The 21,724-nt window shown below is 39.0% G+C and overlaps 1 protein-coding gene across 5 annotated transcripts in view; it reads left to right on the forward strand.

Moving 5' to 3' along the window:
- Positions 1 to 21,724, forward strand: part of LOC135226467 (uncharacterized) — a 79,379-nt gene that overhangs the window by 11,638 nt on the left and 46,017 nt on the right. For all 5 annotated transcript variants that reach the window (XM_064266068.1, XM_064266064.1, XM_064266069.1 and 2 more), the window contains 3 exons: positions 4,891 to 4,959; positions 5,392 to 7,108; positions 9,500 to 9,605. In XM_064266068.1, coding sequence (XP_064122138.1) covers positions 4,891 to 4,959; positions 5,392 to 7,108; positions 9,500 to 9,605 — 1,892 coding nt within the window. The remainder of the gene's footprint in view (positions 1 to 4,890; positions 4,960 to 5,391; positions 7,109 to 9,499; positions 9,606 to 21,724) is intronic.

Consider the following 21,724-nt stretch of genomic DNA (forward strand, 5'->3'; position numbering starts at 1 on the left):
AACTAGTTACTCATATGTAGAACAAACCTGTGTCCTAACATTAGAATGTAGTTTGTGCAAGGAATTGGTGGCATCTGGCATCCGTTCAGTAGATGAAGTAGGGAGAGGCCAGTGACCCAAACTCAACCCCTGTGATGTAGTAGTTTTCTTCTTACTGCCTTTGTGAGAGGATCTTGCTTTCGCTTTCCACCCTAAAGCCAGATATTACCCATTGCCTGTCTTGTGTGTGTGCGTGTGTGTACTACAGTGATTTTCTGTGTGCAGTTGTGTGCATTTCTTTTGGTTTTATAATGCTGTCCGAAAACCCTGCTAAGAGTTCTCATAAGCCTCAGACGAAATGTCCTGGTGTAGGCATCTACCCTTGTTCAAGTTTACTTGCTTCATTGGAAACTGATCCCCATACAACTTGTAGGTGCAGATCAGATGTTTGTAACGTGACTAACCCTTGAATGTTGTTCTTGGTCTCCTGAGCAATGAAGGAAATTTACCAAGAAGCAGCACACAAAAGGAAGCTGGAGGCACTATCTTGGGATGGATTTTCTCTCCTTCAATGGATGTTTCGCAGTCTCTTCATTGTTCTGCTTCTCCCTTGCCTAGACCTCCTTCAGTTGCTTCTTCCTTGGAAGGCTTGTCCCCTTCCTATTCTTCCATTGATTTGTCTTTGGAAGGTTTGGCAGAGGGATCAGGAGATTTTATGCCTCGTGCTGCCCGGTCTTTCTTGGGTTGGGGGGAGGGTTGTTGTAGTGGCAGTTTATGTTCCTTAGTGGTACATTACTCTGTTTATTCTAATGCTACTTGGAAATCTTTGTAATCTCTTGAGGCTCTAGCTATGTAGTTTTCTTCCTGGTACCTATCATTATCTATTTGTATGTCGTTTCCATCCTGGCTTTCTTAATTTCCTCTTTACCTTGCTCCAGTTTTCATTTTTGTATAAGTGAGTTACCCAGTAATTACATAGCTATTAGTTTTTCACATATGGCACCCTTAATTCAAATTTTGTGGGTAGTGCTTCGATTGCTCACTGTAGGTATACAGTACCACCTCTTAGTTGCAATATTAGGAACAACCTAGCTAACCACCTCATTCTGTTTTCTGCCGTGCTCAATTAAACTTTGAGTTCTTACAGCAGCTTGTTCTTATTTTCTGTTATAACCAAATTTTTGTAGTATTACTCAACCACCAGAATGCATATTTCTCAGCCTTTGAACAGGATGAGTCTTGTCTTTGGGTTTTTGTTATTACCGTATAGACTTACATATCATGTGACTTTTGAAGACCTAATTTTGGAGTTAATTTTAAGGGGGTCGCATCATACCCGAGATGTAAAATTAGAACATGTAATAATCACATATTAGTATTATATGATAAAATACAAACATAATGAATATGCATCTTTTCCATGGATCTTTTAAAAAGTTATGCTTTACTTTACTGCATCCAATAATACATGTATTATCATATTACTGTTTGTTTGTACAGTAGTACCTCGAGATACGAAATTAATCCGTTCCGAGGCGCCCTTCATATCATGAGGTTTTTGTATCTGGGACCACATTTTACATGTAAAATGGCTAATCCGTTCCAAGTCCTCCAAAAACACCCCAGTAAATTTCATAATAAAGCTAAATTGTCCTATAAACAATGAAATACTACAACAATTTGGACCATTCAATACCTAAATTGATGATAAAAATGCAAAACCTGTAAATAAAGTGTATATTAGTATACATGGTAACAAGAAATATTACTGTACGTAAAATGTGGAAGCTTACCTTTCGAGTGAGGCTATCTCCGAAAGTGGCGGCAGAGGAGGAGGAGGACAAACAGCAGATATGTACACTTAACTTTACGAAACACATAAAAAAATGTCAGAAAAACAAACTAAACTTTACAAAACACATTAACAAAACTGTAACACTTAACTTTACAAAAAACTTAAAATAAAATTTATTTTGTTTTTTATTGATTTTTACATTTCTTTTTACTTTTTTATACTTTACGTAATTTCAATTTCCTCACCACCGAATGGATGCCAGTCAGTTTACGGAATTTTTCGAACCACCCATGAGAAGCCTTGAACTCTGGGGTTGCCGTTGTCCTCAATCCATACAAGAAGCAGCCTCTCCATTTCATTATGCACATGGCTCCTCTTGTTGGACAAAATATAGTCACGCCCTTGGAAGGTGTAGCTGCTTTGATGGCTTCCTTCTGCTTAAGGATGGTGCCTATTGTCGACGGATTTCGGCCGTATTCCTTAGCGATCACACTCAGCCGCAAGCCAGCTTCATACTTTTTTTATTATCTCCATTTTTGTCTCCATAGAAAGCATTCTCTTCTTTCTGTGAACTTCAGTAACTTTCTTGGGACCCATGACTATACTGTACGTAATTAAGTTATGTACGTATACTAATTAGGTTCTTACACAACATAATAGTAAAGTAGCACAGCGAAATCACTAACGAATTTACGTTACTAAACGAAATCGTTGGACCGAACGAATGCCGCATGCGTACGATAAAGATTCTGGTACGAGGTGGCTGGGGTAGGGACGCCACCACGTACGTACGTATAAGATGCATGATGGGAGGGATGCTGTCCAATAGGAGAGAAGGATCTCATGGCGGTGGCTAGCATCAGGAACCAATGGGAGAGCAGGAGGATGATGGCGAGTCTACTAGAACTAAGATGGCGGCGCGCGGCGCGAGTTTCAAAATTGTTATCGGGCGAATCTCGGACTTTCAGAAACCTTTCGTATCTTGAAAACTTTTCGTATGTAGAACCGTTAAATTTTTCGCATTGGCTTTCGTATCTTGAGTTTTTCGTAAGTTGAGCCTTTCGTATCTCGAGGTACCACTGTACGTGTATTATAAAATACCAACATAACACTCAATGTTTTGGTTTGGAAATCAGGCGGGGATGACTGCAGGTAAGTTTGTTTTGCTGTATTAAACTCAAATCGGAGCGGCTTTCTTGCTTCTAGTTAGCACAAGTGAATCTCTAGATATTCTATTTATATGGGACAGTTTTATTTAACGTATACGAAGTGTTTGCAAGTCGAAATATCACTTAAATATGTATAGTTTGTGAACGAAATTGGGTTATTTTTTTTCGTTAGTAGATGGCGCTGGGGGCATGTTTACTGTGTAAACATTCCCTCGGCACCATCTACTACCAAAAAAAAAAAAAAAAAAAAAAATTGTTCATAAGCTATACATATTTAAGTGATATTTCGACTTGCAAACACTTTGTATAACTTAAAATAACCTTGTCCCATATAAATAGAATATCATAAATTTTGTTCACAAACTATACATATTTAAGTGATATTTTGACTTGCAAACACTTCGTATAACTTAAAATAATCTTGTTCCATATAAATAGAATATCTTGAGATTCACTTTGCTAACTTGAAGCAAGAAAGTCGCTCTGATTTGAGTTTAATACAGCAAAACAAACTTACCTGCAGTCACCCCCAGCTGATTTCCAAATCAAAACATTCATTTACACAGTAAACAAAAATCAACAGATTCCGTTTGATATTTTTCACTTGATCTCGTCAGAATACTACGAGCTTTACGTATTTATTTTTATTGGAGTGAAACCAGTGAAATGTGTTCTTTCACACCCAATAGTTTTGATTGAAACCCGTTTCTCTCAAATTTTGTTTATGGTCGAGTTTGATGGTACTATACCAAGGTTTGCGAGTTTCATCCACATTGCCGATGCCGGGTAATAGTCGTTGGCAGGACAACATTCGTTCCTCAGCTTCAGCTAAAACTTACAGGTTAAATTTAGCAGTATATGCCCTTGCTGATCTTTTCTACATATAGCGAGTAAGGACATAGTAATGTAAGAATATATCAGTCCTATTCCCCTTAACGTCATTTGTAACATAAATATGGTAATTTTTTACTATCGTACGAAGGTTGAAATCCAAGCGAAAACGATATTGTTATCGGTTTAGGTTGTTCATAGAAAATCAGCTGTTTCTGGCTGTATGCAATTACACAAGTATAATATTACTAACTATACTTTTGGCATTTCTTCTACTTTTTTAAACTAACTAGAAGATGGGATAGATAAAGAAATGAAGGAAAAGGGGTTATCCTAACTGAAAAGTGGAATAGATAAAAGGGGAAAAGCAGTTAGCCTGTTGTTATTCGGTCTTGTAAATTTAACTCGCATGATACGTGAGATACAAGATAAAATAATTTTTTAAGGGTGAAAATTTGGGGGTCGCATGATATGTGAGATCGCGTTACTCGAGTATATATGGTAATTTAATTCAGATTATCAACACGCTGGCTACTCCACTTTTCCGAGCTTCTAACTCTCCTGGCACTCTGCTCCTCTGGTGCCGACTCATGCTTTGAGTGTCCGACAGCTACAGAATCCCTAGCTCGTCTGGCTCCAGCTCTTGCTATAAGCATCCAGTTGCGCTCCCCAAGCTCGTAGTATTCTGACGAGATCAAGTGAAAAATATCAAACGGAATCTATTGATTTTTGTTGTAGTTTTTTTTTTCAGGAATTCTATCTCTTCCTCTGTCTAAATGTGTTTCTTCCATTTTATGTGGACTTCATTTTTTAGACATATTAGCATGGGTAATAACTATAGAAAATATAATGAGAGCAAATAGTGAATATTTTGAATACTAAAACTTTTGTATTTATTAGTGAGGTAGCTGGTTATTGTACATGAGAATTTTGTTATATAATGAATGCTCTGCAGTTTGTAAATAATTAATAACTATGGTTTTCCAATGCTACTTGTTAAAACATATCTATGCTCACAATTTCAAAGATTGATTTTTAGCCACCTGTGCAAGTGTAGGTTCATATCCCGGGAAAATGCAAATCAAGTTTTAAAATGTTATAATGTTCCTGTTTCAGCAATGATTTGGACGCTTTTTTGGACAACTGTTCGCGATTGAATATCAGCTATGCAATTCCTAAGTGCAAGTAAGTATTCATTGCTGTCAACAAAGAAAATATATTATTATTATCAACTGATGCTGAAGGTGATATTAGTGTGAGTTCCATAGTTACATTAATCATTTTGTTGCACTTACCAAGGCATCATAGCTATAGCATTAGCTAGCTATATTAATGATTATTTCTGGTTGAGTTAGATTAAGTTGCTAATAACACACACTGAAAAGGTGGTCTGTAAGTGCAATAAAGTGTGAAAGGATAGACCTCTGAACCCTTGGTAACCAACAGGGATGAAGAATGATATTTATAAAATAAACATTATAAATATTCATTTGAAGTATTTTTTGGGGCAGTGCTTTCTGTGCTATTGTTGTCTTTTTGGACTGTAGTGTACAGTAAATGTAATTTGCTGAATGTTTTGGTTAAATAATGCTTGGTGTTTTTCTTTCTTGTTGCCAGAGCGACTGAGGATGGTGTGACTAAAATTACTGATGAGTTCCTTGAAGAAGATGGGAAGAAACCTAGTCATGCAGAGGAGCAGAATATTAGGCCCTCCTTCCCAGATCATGCTACCATGCCTCAAGAAGACCAATCAGCTGTTGCACCACAAAATGATGATGCTGCATCAGATCCAGTACAGCAGTATGAAGAAGTTAATGCCATTGATATTTTGTATCCCAAAGAAAAATACAAGTACTATTATAACAAAGAACTTTGTAAGGAATCAAAAGGAGATGGATCTACTCTCTTTGTTCATAGAGCTGGACAGCTTGTGCCCCTCACTAGTGTATTCAAAACTCAGAAGGCAGCACCATCCGTTCCTGTCTCACGGAAAACTGTCGAATTGATTTATATATATGATGGGGGAAAACTGCTGACACTTGGCGGCTCTCTAACAAAGATTAACCCCTCTAATTCAGATTCAGTCCGGGCAAGAGTTGTATTACCAATGGGAATTCCATGTATACCCAAAGGTCAGATTGTAGATTCTAGCAAAAAACAGGTTAAAGCAGTTGAAATAAATGAAGATATGGCTAAATTTGCACTGTCAGCATTGCAAGAGCCTTTTTGTAAAGAAAGTGATGGAAAGGATTCAATGCCAGCATCCTCCCAGGCATCAGCAGTACCTGTAGAAAAAGACTGTGAAAAAAGTGACTCCAAAGAAAAAGAAAAATCTGAAGACAAGAAGAAAGGGAAGAAGTGGCCAAAACTGCCTGTCAAGCCAAATAAGTCAAATATTTTAGATATCATTGCTGCCAAGTTGGCAATGTCTGAAGATGAAAGTGATGAAAAAGATGAAGCCGAAGAAAGTAAAGAGGACGATGTTAAGATGGAAGCTGATAAAAGTAAATCTAATTCACCAGACACTATAGAGAAGGATAATCGAGATACGGAAGAGGGGGATAAGAAAAAAGACAAACCTCAGACAAGCGAAGAAGTCAGCAAAGACATTAAGGTACCTGATGAAAGTAGTGATTTGAAAATCCTGAAGGAAGATCTTGAGATGAGCTCCCATAAAGATGAACCTGTTGGTGAAGGAAAGAGTACAATCAGTAGTGCTTTAAAAGATGAGAAGGCTGAAGAAATGGATACCAAAGAAGGAGCGGGGAACAGTAAGGATTGCAAGTGGACAAATCTAAAGGCAGAAAATTGTAATGATGAGGTGAAAGAAGAGAAGAAAAACATCGAAGTAGTAACAAAGGCAGATGCAGAGGACTCAAAGGAATCTCCTCTCATGTCAGACCAAAAGGAACAAGGTGGCAGGGATGAGGACAAAGAAGACACCTCTTCAAAGGATCATCAGGAAAGTGATAAGACAGATGAGGCAAATTTAAAAGATATGAAAGTTCAGAAAGAAGTTAAAGATAAAGTAGCATCCTTGGATGAAAAGCCACCTTTGGAGTCTGAGAAAAATGAGGCTAAAGAAGAAATTGAGCCGTTAAAGTCCTCTGATAGTGATACAAAGTTGTCAGCCTCACAGAGTGAAGTATCTGAAGGAATCGGTGAAAGGAAAGATGATGAATCAAGCTCTGATACTGCTGATAGTGGAGAGAAGGCAGTCAATGGATTAACAGCTAACAAGAGTAAGGTCTTCAAGAAAAATATGTACAGATTTCCGTCACTTTCTAGGGAAATGAAACGTCTCAGCATGAATTTTGTGAACTATGTTGGTGAGGTATGTTTTGCACGTTTTCGTATTATTCTGTATAATATGTGAGACAAAGTATCTATTTGATTGTCTGTTTTGGTGATTAATGTTGAGTATATGTTTTTTTTTCTTGTGTAAATTAAAAGTTCATTACCATCATTAATGTCATTACTATACTTGTTGAATTTGATTGACTGGGATTTGAATTGTCATTTTTAGCAATTGGTATGGGAGCTCCCCGTCTCACTTGCTGAAAGACTCCAACTGTCCATCTTTGAACTAGAATTCATTTTAAGTGGAGATTTAACACAAGGTTTACCATTTTGGCCAGGTTTCATGGCATTAATACGACTTTTTAGCTTTCATCTTTAAAACAAAACTATTTAAGTTAATTTTGTTTAGAATGTTAAGATTGTTGTGCTAGTACTTGATGTATATTAACCCTTTAACGCCGAAGGGGTATAATAAAAATCGTCTCCCATATGCTGGGGGGGGGTCTCGGAGTGAGCGCCGAAGCGGAAAAAATATATTTTTTTTAAAATCACAGCGCCCTTAGTTTTCAAGATTAAAAGTTCATTTTTGGCTCCTTTTTTTGTCATTGCCTGAAGTTTAGTATGCAACCATCAGAAATGAAAAAAAATATCATATATAAATAATGCGATATATGATAGCGCAAAAACAAAATTTCATATATAATTGTATTCAAATCGCGCTGTGAGCAAAACGGTTAAAGCTAATGAGTTAATTTATTTTTCGTTGTATTGTACACTAAATTGCAATCATTGTAAAACGATCAAAGCAACACAGAGAAAATATTATCACAAAATGATGCAGGAATTCGTAATGCGCAGACGTAAATTTTTTTTTTTTATTTCAAAAATTTACCATAAATCGAAATGATGTTTTAGACTTCCAATTTGTTTCAAAATTAAGATAAATGATTGAATATTATTATACTGTAAGAGTTTTAGCTTACAATTTCAGTTTTTGACCATTTCGGACGAGTTAAAGTTGACCAAATGTCGAATTTTTTTTATATATTTTTTTTATATGCAAATATTTCAAAAATGAGAAAAGTTACAACCTTCAATTATTTTTCGTTGTATTCTACATGAAATTGCACACATTTCCATATATTATGAAACTGAGCAAATAATACGAGAATGCGATGTACGCATTTCGGAGATTTGCGGCAGAGAATCCGCACGCGGAGGGAAGGAAAGTTTTTTTAAAAATTCACCATACGTAAATCTAAATATTGTGCTAGAGACTTTGAATTTATTTCAAAATGAAGATGAATGACTGAATATTACTAGACTGTAAGAGTTTTAGCTTACAATTGCGTTTTTCGACCATTTCGGTAGTCAAAGTTGACCAAATGTGGGTTTTTTTCTATTTATCGTGATTTATATGCAAATATTTCAAAAATGAGAAAAACTACAACCTTCAATTATTTTTGTTGTATTCTACATGAAATTGCGCACATTTTCATATATAAAAGTTATGTAACGTCTAATTTAAAATGGTGCAAACATTACGACAATTGGACGAAAAAAATTTCAGATTTTTTTTCGGAAGAGTTACAGAGCCGACATAAGGAAAATGTTTTTTTTTTTTTTTTTTTTTTTTTTTTTTTTTTTTTTTTTTTTTTTTTTTTTTTATCCACCATAAATCGAAATATTGTGCTAGAGACTTCCAGTTTGTTGCAAAATAAAGGCAAATGATTGAATATTACCAAAATGTAAGAGTGTTAGCTTACAATTGCGTGTTTCGACCATTTCGGTCGAGTCGAATTTGACCGAAGGTTGAAATTTTGGCACTTATTGTTATTTATATAAAAATATTTCAAAACTGGTGAAAGCTACAACCATGAGTTGTTTTTAGTTGTATTCTACATGAAATTGTGCACATTTTCATATATAATACTCCATGTAACGGCTGATATAGAAATGGTGCAAAAATTATGTCAAAGTGACGAAATATACTTTCTGAGATGTGTCGCTGATGTTTTTTAGTGTGAGAAGAAAGAAATTCGCACTTGCGCGCCTGAGCTACGATTGTAAACAAAACAACACCTTGATCCGTTGGCTCCTAGCATCCCCCAAGGTGCGTGATTCAAAAGTTTTCGCCTGGTAGGCCTATAAGTATTTTTCCGCGAATTAAAAAAATACTTTTTTTATATAGACGTACCATACATCCAATCGGCACCCAACAGAATTTATGTCGACGTATAATACGTCCAATCGGCGTTTAAGGGTTAAGAGAGTGATGCTGGTATTTGATGTTAAATAGAGTGCTAGTTCTAGTACTCGCATGATAGCAAGGTACACATCATTCAAGTTACTTATGTACTATTGCCAGATTATTGCTGGAATGCACAGTATTTCAGAATTTACTTGTATTTTTATTTATTTTCAGACCATAGAACAACCAGAGCCTGTGAAAATAGATCCAAATGCTACCTGCAAAAATGACTTCTGTAAACTGGGATGTGTGTGTGAAACCCTCCTTTGCACTAGAAAAGGTATTAAGTGTCATATCTCTGTTTTTTTTTTTTTACACAGATTTTATTTTTGAACTCATATGAGAGGTTATGGTGTTAGGCATAAAAAGTCTGTACCTTTCTATTATTAATAATTTTCATACATTCAACTTTCCTGTCAGATATATACTTAGCTATAGACTCCGTCGTCCCCGACAGAAATTCAAATTTCGTGGCACTCGCTACAGGTAGGTCAGGTGATCTACCGCCCTGCTCTGGGTGGCAGGACTAGGAACCATTCCCGTTTTCTATCAGATTTTCTCTGTCGCCGGTGGTGTCAACATTGTTGTTACTACCTCCTGACTGGAATTCTTTTTTCAACGCTTTTGATCTTCTTTCGACCGATTTTTGGTGATGTACTTGGATCGTTGTTTGGCATTCGTTATCGTGGAACTGTTTTTGGACTTGGCTTTGGATTTTTCTTGAATATGTCTGACTCTAGTGTTGGTTTCAGTGTGTGTGTGAATGAGGGCTGTAAGGTGAGGATTCCGAAGGCTTCGGTAGATCCTCACACTGCATGCCGTGGATGTAGAGTTGTTGATTGTTCTTTAGATAACACATGTAATGAGTGTGAAAGATTGAGTGCTCAGGAATGGAAGACTCTAACTTCTTACTTGAAGAAGTTAGAGAAAGATAGAGAGAGGAAGGCGGCTTATAAAAGCCTTAGTAGATCTAGATCTCATGAACCCCTGTCTAGTTCTGTAGCTTCTTCTACTCATAATTATCCTCCTTCTTTATCAGGCCGATCACAAGTTGCTAATCCCTCCGATTCGGCTTCTGAAATTGCAGAACTCAAAGCTTCCCTTCAAAAAATGCAAGAGAAAATGGCGGCATTAGAAGGTAAGCAAAGTGAGGGTGATGTTTCTAGTGATATAAGTGTCCCCAGTGTAGTGGAGGGGGCGTCTGGTCGTCTCTGTGACGCTCCCAGGCCTAGACCTCTTCCAAGCTCCCTGGCCCAGAGGAGAAGGAAAGTCGAAAGCCGTACGGAGGTTGTGGAGAATCCCCAACGATCAGGCGTCCCTTCGGCAGAATCTGTTACATCTCAGACTGCCAGGGATCGCTACAGAAAAAGCGTCCTACGAGAGTGCATTTCGTCATCGGGATCTCCCTCACCGAAAAGAGGATGGAAAGATACGAAGCTTTCCCGTCCGCTGAAGAGAAACTGGAAAGAGCCTGAATTGAACTCTAGCCCCGAGCGCTTTTCTGAAGAAGCGCCTTCGGTAGTAAAGAGAGCTAGAAAGGAGTTAACTCCCTTTGCGGTAAGGGAGTCTCTAGCGCCTTCCAGATCTCCCTCTCCTGCTTTTGATGAAGAGGAGTCCTTTACCAGGAAGATTTTAATCAATATGCAAGAACAGCTAGCGTCGTTGGTTAGGAGTACTTTCCAAGGAGCCTTCTCGCAGAAAGGACGACAAGCTTCCTATAAGATCTAGACACCGATCTCCTGTCAGGCGCAACGAGCCTTCCAGGGGAGTTGTCGCACAGGCGGCCATCTCTGGGGGGAGCGAAGCGCCAGGCAGGCGAGAGGTAGAAAAGGAAGAAACTCCTGCCAGGCGCCTGGCGCCAGCCAGACGCCAGGCGCCAAGTAGCCGCCAGAGAACACCTGATAGTGAGGATGACTTTGAAGTCCTCACAGAAAGAGAGGAGCCTTCCAGGCGCAAAGAGCCTGATTATTCTCGAGATCGTTCCAGGCGCAGAACGCCCCTCGCCTGTTAGAAGTTCTTCTACGGAAAGGAAGAAGTCAGAAGTTCTTCTACGGAAAGGAAGAAGTCAAAGGAGGAGACAGACGAAAGAAGGGAGCTTTCTCCTTCCGATCCTCTCGACTTAGAGGACGTTTCGGAAGACGAGGTAACGAATAAAGAAGGACTTTCGAACTATAAAGTTCTTTCTTCTCTCCTTCTAGAAGAATATGGAGATTCGTTGACTCCAGCTGCTCCTCCTCCTCCGCGCGCTCTTTTTTCGAGCACTAAATCACACAAGTCTTTGTCCTTCCTTAAAATGAAACCGGCCATATCTATGAAGAGGGCCCTACAGTCGCTAGATTCCTGGATCAAGACGAAAAAGGAACTAGGAAGGACGGTCTTTTGTATGCCTCCTGCCAAACTAACGGGTAGAAGAGGCATATGGTATGAGACGGGAGAGAATATGGGATTGTCTCTGCCCACTTCGGCCGAATCGGACTTCTCGAGTCTCGTAGACTCCTTGAGAAGACGCCTTGAACTCGGCCTGTGCAACATGGGGTCTTTCGGAGATGGACCATCTCCTCAAGGGACTTTTCCACGTCTTGGAAGTATTTAATTTCCTGGATTGGTCCCTTGGGGTTTTGGCTAAAAAGTCCCAGGAAGCGGAAGATCTAAACCCCGAAGCTTTGCATAGTATCCTTACATGCATAGACAAAGCTGTTCAGGATGGGTCGGCAGAGGTCTCCTCCCTCTATGGTGCAGGAATGCTGAAGAAGAGGGCTGTTTATAGTGCTTTCCTCACTAAGGCCGTCTCTCCTTCACAGAGATCCGCCTTGTTGTTCGCCCCTCTTTCAGAGCATTTGTTCCCTTCTCAGTTGGTGAAGGACATTGCACATTCACTAGCTGAGAAGGCGACTCAAGATCTCCTCAGGCAGTCTTCGAGGAAGAATAGGCCTGTGGCCAATGAAGAAAAGAAAGGGGCTCGTCCAACGCAGCAGCAGCTCTTTCGAGGAGGCCCTCCGGCTAGATCTATTCCCAGAAGAAAGACCACGGAAAGAAGAGGAAGAGCTTCCTTCCGACCCTTTAAGAAGGGGAAATGAGAAAGCGATCCTCCAAACACCTGTAGGTGCCAGGTTGCAAGATTTTGCGGAAGCCTGGGCAAACATAGGAACCGACACTTGGTCCATGTTGATCATCAAGAAGGGATATTATATCCCATTCAAGGACAGCCCTCCCCTGACATCAACACTGAGGGAACTGTCCGCCAGATACAAGGACCCTGTACTGATGGATACTCTTCGTCAAATGGTAGAACAGATGTGGGACAAAAGAGCAATCGAACTGGTACTGGATCACAACTCCCCGGGGTTTTACAATCGCCTTTTTCTAGTAGCGAAAGCTTCGGGGGGTTGGAGACCAGTACTGGATGTAAGTGCGCTGAACAGATTTGTGGAGAAACAGAAGTTCAGCATGGAAACATCTGCTTCAGTCCTTGCAGCCCTTCGCCAAGGAGATTGGATGGCGTCCCTAGATCTTCAAGACGCCTATTTCCACATCCCGATTCATCATTCGTCGAGGAAGTACCTTCGTTTCATGATGGAGGGAAGGATCTATCAGTTCAGGGCCCTGTGTTTTGGCCTGTCCATGGCTCCTCAAGTCTTCACAGACATAATGAAGAATGTAGCAAGACATCTACATCTGATGGGAATAAACGTCTCCCTATATATGGACGACTGGTTCATCAGGGCCAGGTCGCACAAACAGTGTTTGGAGGACCTTTCAACGACATTAGAACTGACAAAGTCATTAGGATTGATTGTAAACCTCGAGAAATCTCAGATGATCCCCAGCCAGAACATGGTTTATCTGGGGATTCGGATGGATTCTCGGGGTTTTTGAGTGTTTCCATCTCAAGAGAGAATATCGAAAGGTTGCGCCACAGTCTCCAGCTTCTTAGGGAAGGAGCGCAGTTCAGTGAGGGAATGGTTGAGCCTTCTGGGGACCCTTTCCTTGCTGGAACAGTTCTTTCCTCTAGGAAGACTGCATCTCCGTCCTCTACAGTTCTTCCTGAGAAGGAATTGGAATTGGAAGACAGGACAGCTCTCCGATACTTTTCCAATCCCGACAGAAGTGAAAAATCACTTAAGGTGGTGGTTACCCCCTCTAGAGGAGAACAGAGGCGTGTCCCTGGAAGTTCGGAACCCGAACCTGATATTTTCAGACGCGTCGGAGACAGGTTGGGGTGCAACCTTAGGATCCAGGGAAGTTTCAGGCTCCTGGTCGGAAGAGCAGGTGTCGTGGCACATAAATTGCAAGGAGCTCTTGGCCATTCATCTGGCGTTAAAGAGCTTCGAACAGATAGTCAGAGACGGGGTAGTGCAGATAAACTCCGACAATACCACCGCTCTGGCTTATGTGAGAAAACAAGGAGGGACTCACTCTCTCGCTCTCAAAGGAATGTAACTCTGCTAACAAGGTTTGTCCAAGGGGAGAGGAACGTGAGAGCGGACAGGCTGAGCAGGAGGTTCCAGGTCCTTCCCACAGAATGGACCCTCCACTCAGAAGTGTGTCAGATCCTTTGGTCTCTTTGGGGGAAGCCTCAAATAGACCTGTTCGCCACGTTCCTCTCCAAGAGGATAAACACATTTTGCGCTCTGGCAGACGATCCCAGAGCTTATGCAGTAGATGCCTTGCTCCTGAACTGGTCCGGACTGGATGTGTACGCTTTTCCCCCATTCAAGATCCTGGGGGAAGTGGTCAGAAAGTTCGTGGCCTCGAAGGGGACAAGGATGACTCTGATAGCCCCATATTGGCCATCCCGAAATTGGTTCACAGAGGTTATGGAGTAGACGGTGGACTTCCCCAGATCTCTTCCAAACAGGACAGATCTGCTCAAACAACCCCACTTCGAGAGGTACCATCAAAACCTACCCGCTCTTGCTCTGACTGCCTTTCAACTATCGAAAGACTTGTCAGAGCGAGAGGGTTTTCTCGCAAGGCGGCAAGCGCAGTCGCCAAAGCCCGCAGATCATCTACTATGCGAGGATACCAATCGAAGTGGGAGGTGTTCAGAAGTTGGTGTAGGTCGAAGAAGCTGTCCTCCTCCAATACCTCTGTGACCGAAATTGCAGATTTCCTTCTTTTCCTGAAGGAGAAATCGCATCTTTCTGTACCAACTATTAAGGGATACAGGAGTATGCTCTCGGCTGTATTCAGGAACAGAGGATTAGATTTGGCCAATAATAAAGATTTGCATGATCTCATTTGTTCCTTCGAAACATCCAAATCAAAAGAACCTAGAGTTCCGAGCTGGAATCTGGACGTGGTCCTAAAATTTCTATCTTCTGAAAGGTTCGAACCACCTCACACGGCTTCCTTTCGAGATATTACAAGGAAGTGCCTGTTTCTGTTGTCTCTCGCTACGGTGAAGAGAGTCTGCGAGCTGCATGCCCTTGAGTCACGAGTGGGCTTCAAAGGAGACTCTGCTATTTGTTCGTTCCAGTCTCTCTTGCTAAAAATGAGAATCCCTCGAAACCCTGGCCCAGGAGCTTCGAGGTAAAAGGCTTAGCTAGTCTAGTAGGCAGAGAGGTCTTTTTGCCCGGTCAGAGCGCTTAAATTCTATGTGGACAGAAAGAAGCAGTTGGGGGGTTCGCAACACGGTCTATGGTGCTCGGTAAAGGACCCCAAAAGACCGATGTCGAAGAATGCTTTAGCCTTCTTTGTAAGAAGCGTTATTACCGAGGCGCATAAGAACTGCCCAGAAAACTCTTTTAAACTATTAAGAGTAAGAGCTCATGAAGTAAGGGCAATCGCGACGTCTATTGCATTCCAAAGAAATATGTCTCTCAAGAATATTTTGGATGCAACATATTGGAGGTGCAACTCGGTGTTTGCATCTCATTACTTGAAGGATGTGCGCGTAACGTATGAGAAATGTTTTTCTCTAGGTCCGTTTGTGTCAGCGCAGACGGTTCTGAGTACTGGAGCAAGCGCCGATCCTTAAATTCTGTGTACGTAACCCTCTTGTCGGATACGTTCTTGGCTTCCTGCTGGAAGAAGTGTCAGATGTCGCACAGGCGGCCGTCGCTTCACTTCAGTAAGGGAATCGAGTGGTATCTGACTTTTAGAGGGGTAAAAAAATTTTGTTTGTACTTTAGTGTGTGCGTATATAGAGTTTTTGGTTGTTTGCGAAGAGTTTGGGGATAACTCTTGGCAATCTTAGAACTAACACGGGTGTTAGGATCGGGTGATCGGGATCGGTTGTGTGCTCCTTAAAGAAGGCGTGTTGTCATATAAGCGGATTAGCACCCATTGACAAATGCCAGTCAGGCTCTGCCGAGTAAGTGGATAAGACCCCATCGACAGACCCACAAGAACTCTTGGCCGCAGATCACTATCTCGCTAAGGCTCTTGAGGTGAAGCAGACTCCCAGGCAGTAGCCACGAAGTCTTCCACCTAATCAGGTAGGAACCAAGGTCTATAAACACCTACAACATATGTTGTTTACCTGTCTATTCAGTAGTTAGCTGTCTCTTGCCCTCCACCAAAGGGTGTCAGTCAGCTAAGTATATATCTGACAGGGAAGTTGAATGTATGAAAATGATATTGTTATGATACAATAAAGTTTCATACATACTTACCTGGCAGATATATACGATTAATGGCCCACCCAGCCTCCCCGCAGGAGACAGATGGAAGAGAAAATCTGATAGAAAACGGGAATGGTTCCTAGTCCTGCCACCCAGAGCAGGGCAGTAGATCACCTGACCTACCTGTAGCGAGTGCCGCGAAATTTGAATTTCTGTCGGGGACGACGGAGTCTATAGCTAAGTATATATCTGCCAGGTAAGTATGTATGAAACTTTATTGTATCATAACAATATCAATTTTTTTTTTTTTTTACACAAAGCAGAAATATTTGTTCATAGTGACTCACCAATCATATAAGGCCATATTTGCTTGTCTAAATTTTGCCAATTACATGTTAATTCTATTTCATCTATTTCATGAAAAGATACAATAACTAGAATTGATGGTTCATACATGTGTATGACCCATCGTTAGGTGGTAAATATCCTCCTCTTGGTTTCTTTGAAAATTAGTGAGCCCAGCAAGACTGCAGGCTGGGGAACTGGACTTTATAATTTATTTCTAGTATGAATATTTGTCAGGAAAACTTGATCTGTCATCAGAGGCCCATTGGTCAGATGGAGCATGAGTTGTTATTTATGTGTAAGATTGAGTAGTTGAGAGTCCCAGCCTTCATAAGGTCCAGTAGTATATCCAGAGGAGCACTCTGGGATTAGGCTACGGACAAAGAATAAAGTAAGAAATTTATACTTGGTGTTATGCTGAAAAGATGTAGAGATCAGCTAACCATTCAAACAAGATAGAAGCTCCTAACCTCAGAGGATTATGCCTTTGATGAATAATAAGATTTAGCTTGTACCACCAGTAAAACTTGACCCACCACAACTAACAGTCTTAATGAGTGTAATCTCATTCACTCAGTGGCGTGGTTGGTTTGGTGTTTGCTTCTCACCTCGGTGGTCGCAGTTCGATTCTCGGCCATTCCATTGAGGAGTGAGATATGTGAATTTCTGGTGATAGAAATTCACTCTCGACGTGGTTCGAAAGTCACGTAAAGCCGTTGGTCCCGTTGCTGGATAACCAATGGTTCCATGCAACGTAAAAACACCATACAAACAAACAAACAAACAAACTTGTGCAATTCATATAATCTTAAAATGTTTTTACATCAAGCTCTCCCCTTAAGGGGTTTGCTGTGAAATGAGTTATCTCCATTCTTCTGTGTCTTGTACATACAGATTCAAACAGACAGGGTCAGGTTCAGATTTTGAACGCAAGGGAAAAGACCCTGTTCTTTTAACCCCCTCCCTGATTATCCTAGTATTTCTCATGACTGACTACCATGTTTTCTTCTTACAATCATAAGAATACTCTTAAAATATTCCAACTTATTTCTGTCTTCATTCGTTGATGAATTCCCATTTTCTATATTCCCTCTCCCCATAGATAACATTTAGCATGCATTTTTGTCAGTAGATAGTGGCGTGCATTGTTCACTTTGTGAACTTCCAATGTCAGATGCTGCTCATGGGAAAATCTTTCCCGAGTCCTTAATTTTCAGAGCTTGGAAAAAATACCAAATTTCTAATGTTGCATGAATCAAAATTTTATTTTCTTTTTACCTTTTTAGTGTCCAAAGTAATTATGATACTGCATGATTTAAAAATGCAATGAAAATAGTATTTTAAAAATCGTCTCCCATATGCCGGCGGCATTCGCGAGTGAGTGCCGAAGCGGAAAAAATGTTTTTTCAAAAAATCACAGCACGCTTAGTTTTCAAGATTAAGAGTTCATTTTTGGCTCCTTTTTTTGTCATTGCGTGAAGTTTTGTATGCAACCATCAGAAATGAAAAAAAATATCATTATCATAATATTGGGATATATGACAGCGCAAAAAAAATTCCATATATAATTGTATACAAATCGCGCTGTGAGCAAAACGGTTGAAGTTGACTGGTTAATATTTTGTTGTTGTATTGTACACTAAATTGCGATCATTTTGGTATATAACACATTGTAAAACAATGAAGGCAACACAGAGAAAATATTATCACAAAATGATGCATGAATTCGTAACACGCTGACGTAAAAAAAAGCCGTTTTCAAAAATTCACCATAAATCGAAATATTGTGCTAGACTTCCCGTTTGTTGCAAAATGAAGGTAATTTATTGAATATTACTAGGCTGTAAGTGTTGTAGCTTACAATTGCAGTTTTCGACCATTTCGGTCGAGTTAAAGTTGACCGAAGGACGAGATTTTTCTATTTATTGTTATTTATATGAAAATATTTCAAAACTGATAAAAGCTACAACCATGGGTTGTTTTTTGTTGTATTCTACATGAAATTGCACACATTTTAATATATATAACTTTATGTAACGGCTAATTTAACCCTTAAACGCCGACTGGACGTATTTTACATCAACATTTTTTGTCTCTCGGGTGCCGACTGGACGTATTTTACGTCGACATACAAAAGTTTTTTTAAAAATTTGCGGAAAAATACTTTTAGGCCTACCAGCCAAAAACTCTTGAATCACGCGCCTTGGGGGATGCTGAGAGTTCACGGATCAAGGTGTTTTGTTTACAATCGTTACGAAGGCGCGCAAGCGCGAATTTCTTTCTTGCCTCACCAAAAAGTATCTGTGACACATCTCGGAAATTATTTCGTCACTGACATAATTTTTGTACCATTTTAAATTAGCCATTACATGGAGTATTATATATGAAAATGTGCGCATTTTTATGTAGAATACAACTAAAAAAATACTCATGAATGTAGCTTTTATCAGTTTTGAGATATTTTCATATAAATAACGATAAGTGCCAAAATTTCAACCTTCGGTCAACTTTGACTCTACCGAAATGGTCGAAAAACGCAATTGTAAGCTAAACCTCTTATATTTTAGTAATATTCAATCATTTACCTTAATTTTGCAACTAATTGGAAGTCTTTATGAAAAAACTTTTTCCTTACGTCCGCGCGGTAACCCTTCCGAAAAAATCATACATGCGATTGTGGTAATGTTTGCACCATTTTAAAATTAGCCGTTACATAAAGTTTTATATATGGAAATGTGCGCAATTTCATGCACAATACAACTAAAAACAACCCATGGTTGTAGCTTTTATCAATTTTGAAATATTTTCATATAAAAAATGATAAGTGACAAATTTTCAACCTTTAGTCAACTTTGACTCTACCGAAATGGTCGAAAAACGCAATTGTAAGCTAAAACCCTTATATTCTAGTAATATTCAATCATTTACCTTCATTTTTCAACAAATTGAAAGTCTCTAGCACAATATTTCGATTTATGGGGAATTTATGAAAAAAATAACATTTTCTTTACGTCCGCGGGGTAACTCTTCCGAAAAAATCATACGTGCGATTGTGATAATGTTTGCACCATTTTAAATTAGCCATTACATAAAGTTTTATATATGAAAATGTGCGCAATTTCATGTAGAATACAACGAAAAATAATTGAAGGTTGTAGCTTTTCTCATTTTTGAAATATTTGCATATAAATCATGATAAATAGAAAAAAAACCACGTTCGGTCAACTTTGACTCTACCGAAATGGTCGAAAAACGCAATTGTAAGCTAAAATTCTTACAGTATAGTAATATTCAGTCATTTATCTTCATCTTGAAACAAATTCGAAGTCTCTAGCACAGTATTTAGATTTATGGTGAATTAAAAAAAAAAAACTTTCCTTCCCCCCCGCGCGCGGATTCTCCGCCGCAAATCTCCGAAATGCGTACGTCCCATTCTCGGAATATTTGCTCCATTTCATATTAGGCATTTCATAGAGTTTTATATATGAAAATGTGCGCAATTTCATGTAGAATAAAACGAGAAATATTTGAAGGTTGTAGCTTTTCTAATTTCCGAAATAATTGCATATAAAAAAATTTATAAAAAAATTCTACATTCGGTCAACTTTAACTCGTCAGATATGGTCGAAAACTGCAATTCTAAGCTAATGCTCTTACAGTATAGTAATATTCAATCATTTGTCTTCATTTTGAAAGAAATTGGAAGTCTCTAGGACAATATTTAGATTTATGGTGAATTTTTGAAAAAAATATTTGTTTACGTCCTCGCGTTACGAATTCATGCATTATTTTGTGATAATATTTTCTCTGTGTTGCTTTTATAGTTTTACAATGTGTTATATACCAAAATGATCGCAATTTAGTGTACATTACAACAAAAATAAAAGTAACTTGTTACTTTTAACCGTTTTGCGCACAGCGTGATTTGAATACAATTATATATGAAATTTCGTTTTTGCGCTATCATATATCGCATTATTTATATATGATAATGATAATTATTTTCATTTCTGATGGTTGCATACTAAACTTCAGCCAATGACAAAAAAAGGAGCCAAAAGTGAACTCTTAATCTTGAAAACTAAGCGCGCTGTGATTTTTTAAAAAAAATATTTTTTCCGCTTCCACGCTCACTCCAAAACACCTCCGGCACACGGGAGACAATTTTTATTTTACCGCTTCGGCGTTTAAGGGTTAAAATGGTGTAAACATTACGACAATCGGACAAAAAAATTTATGATTTTTTCGGAAGAGTTACCACCTGGACGTAAGGAAAAAGTTTATTTCATAAATTCACCATAAATCAAAATATTGTGTTAGAGACCTCCAATTTGTTGCAAAATAAAGGTAAATGATTGAATATTACTAGAATGTAAGAGTTTTAGCTTACCATTGCGTTTTTTACCATTTCGGTCGAGTCAAAGTTGACCGAAGGTAGGTATTTTAGCACTTATCGTAATTTATATGAAAATATTTCAAAACTGATAAAAGCTACAACCATGAGTTGTTTTTTGTTGTATTCTACATGAAATTGCACACATCTCCTTTTATAAAACTTTATGTAACGGCTAATTTAAAATGGTGCAAACATTACGACAATCGGACGCAAAAATTTATGATTTTTTCGGAATAGTTACCGTGCGGACGTAAGGAGAAAGTTTTTTTCATAAACTCACCATAAATCGAAATATTGTGCTAGAGACTTCCAATTTGTTGCAAAATGAAGGTAAATGATTGAATATTACCAAAATGTAAGAGTTTTAGCTTACAATTGCGTTTTTTTACCATTTCGGTAGAGTCAAAGTTGACCGAAGGTTGAAATTTTGGCACTTATCGTTATTTATATGAAAATATTTCAAAACTGATAAAAGCTACAACCATGGGTTGTTTTTTGTTGTATTCTACATGAAATTGTGCACATTTTCATATATAATACTCTATGTAACGGCTAATATGTGCACATTTTCATATATAATACTCTATGTAACGGCTAATATAAAATGGTGCAAAAATTATGTCAAAGTGACTAAATAATTTCTGAGGTTTGTCACTGATGGTTTTTAGTGCGAGAAGAAAGAAATTCACGCTTGCGCGCCTGGGTTACGATTGTAAACAAGACAACGCCTTCATCCGTGAGCTCCCAGCATCCCCCAAGGCGCGATTCAAAAGTTTTTGCCTAATAGGCCTATAACTATTTTTCCGCAAATTTTAAAAAAAACTTTTATATCGACGTACCATACGTCCAATCAGCACCCAACAGACAATGTATATCGACATTTAATGCGTCCAATGGGCGTTAAAGTTTAACTCAGGAATGTAATTATAAAAAAGAATTATGCACTAGTTCAACTTATGACCAATTCAAGGTACAAACGGCCATCCGGACTGTAACTCATTCATAAGTAGGGTGGCGACTACTTTTTCTGCCTTAACTCCCAGTTGGTGTAGGATTTTTATCTGTTCGCATTTATCCAAGATCTCCTCGGTC

This window comes from Macrobrachium nipponense, chromosome 14 (genome assembly GCF_015104395.2).
Source record: "Macrobrachium nipponense isolate FS-2020 chromosome 14, ASM1510439v2, whole genome shotgun sequence".
NCBI classification, from domain to species: Eukaryota; Metazoa; Arthropoda; class Malacostraca; order Decapoda; family Palaemonidae; genus Macrobrachium; species Macrobrachium nipponense.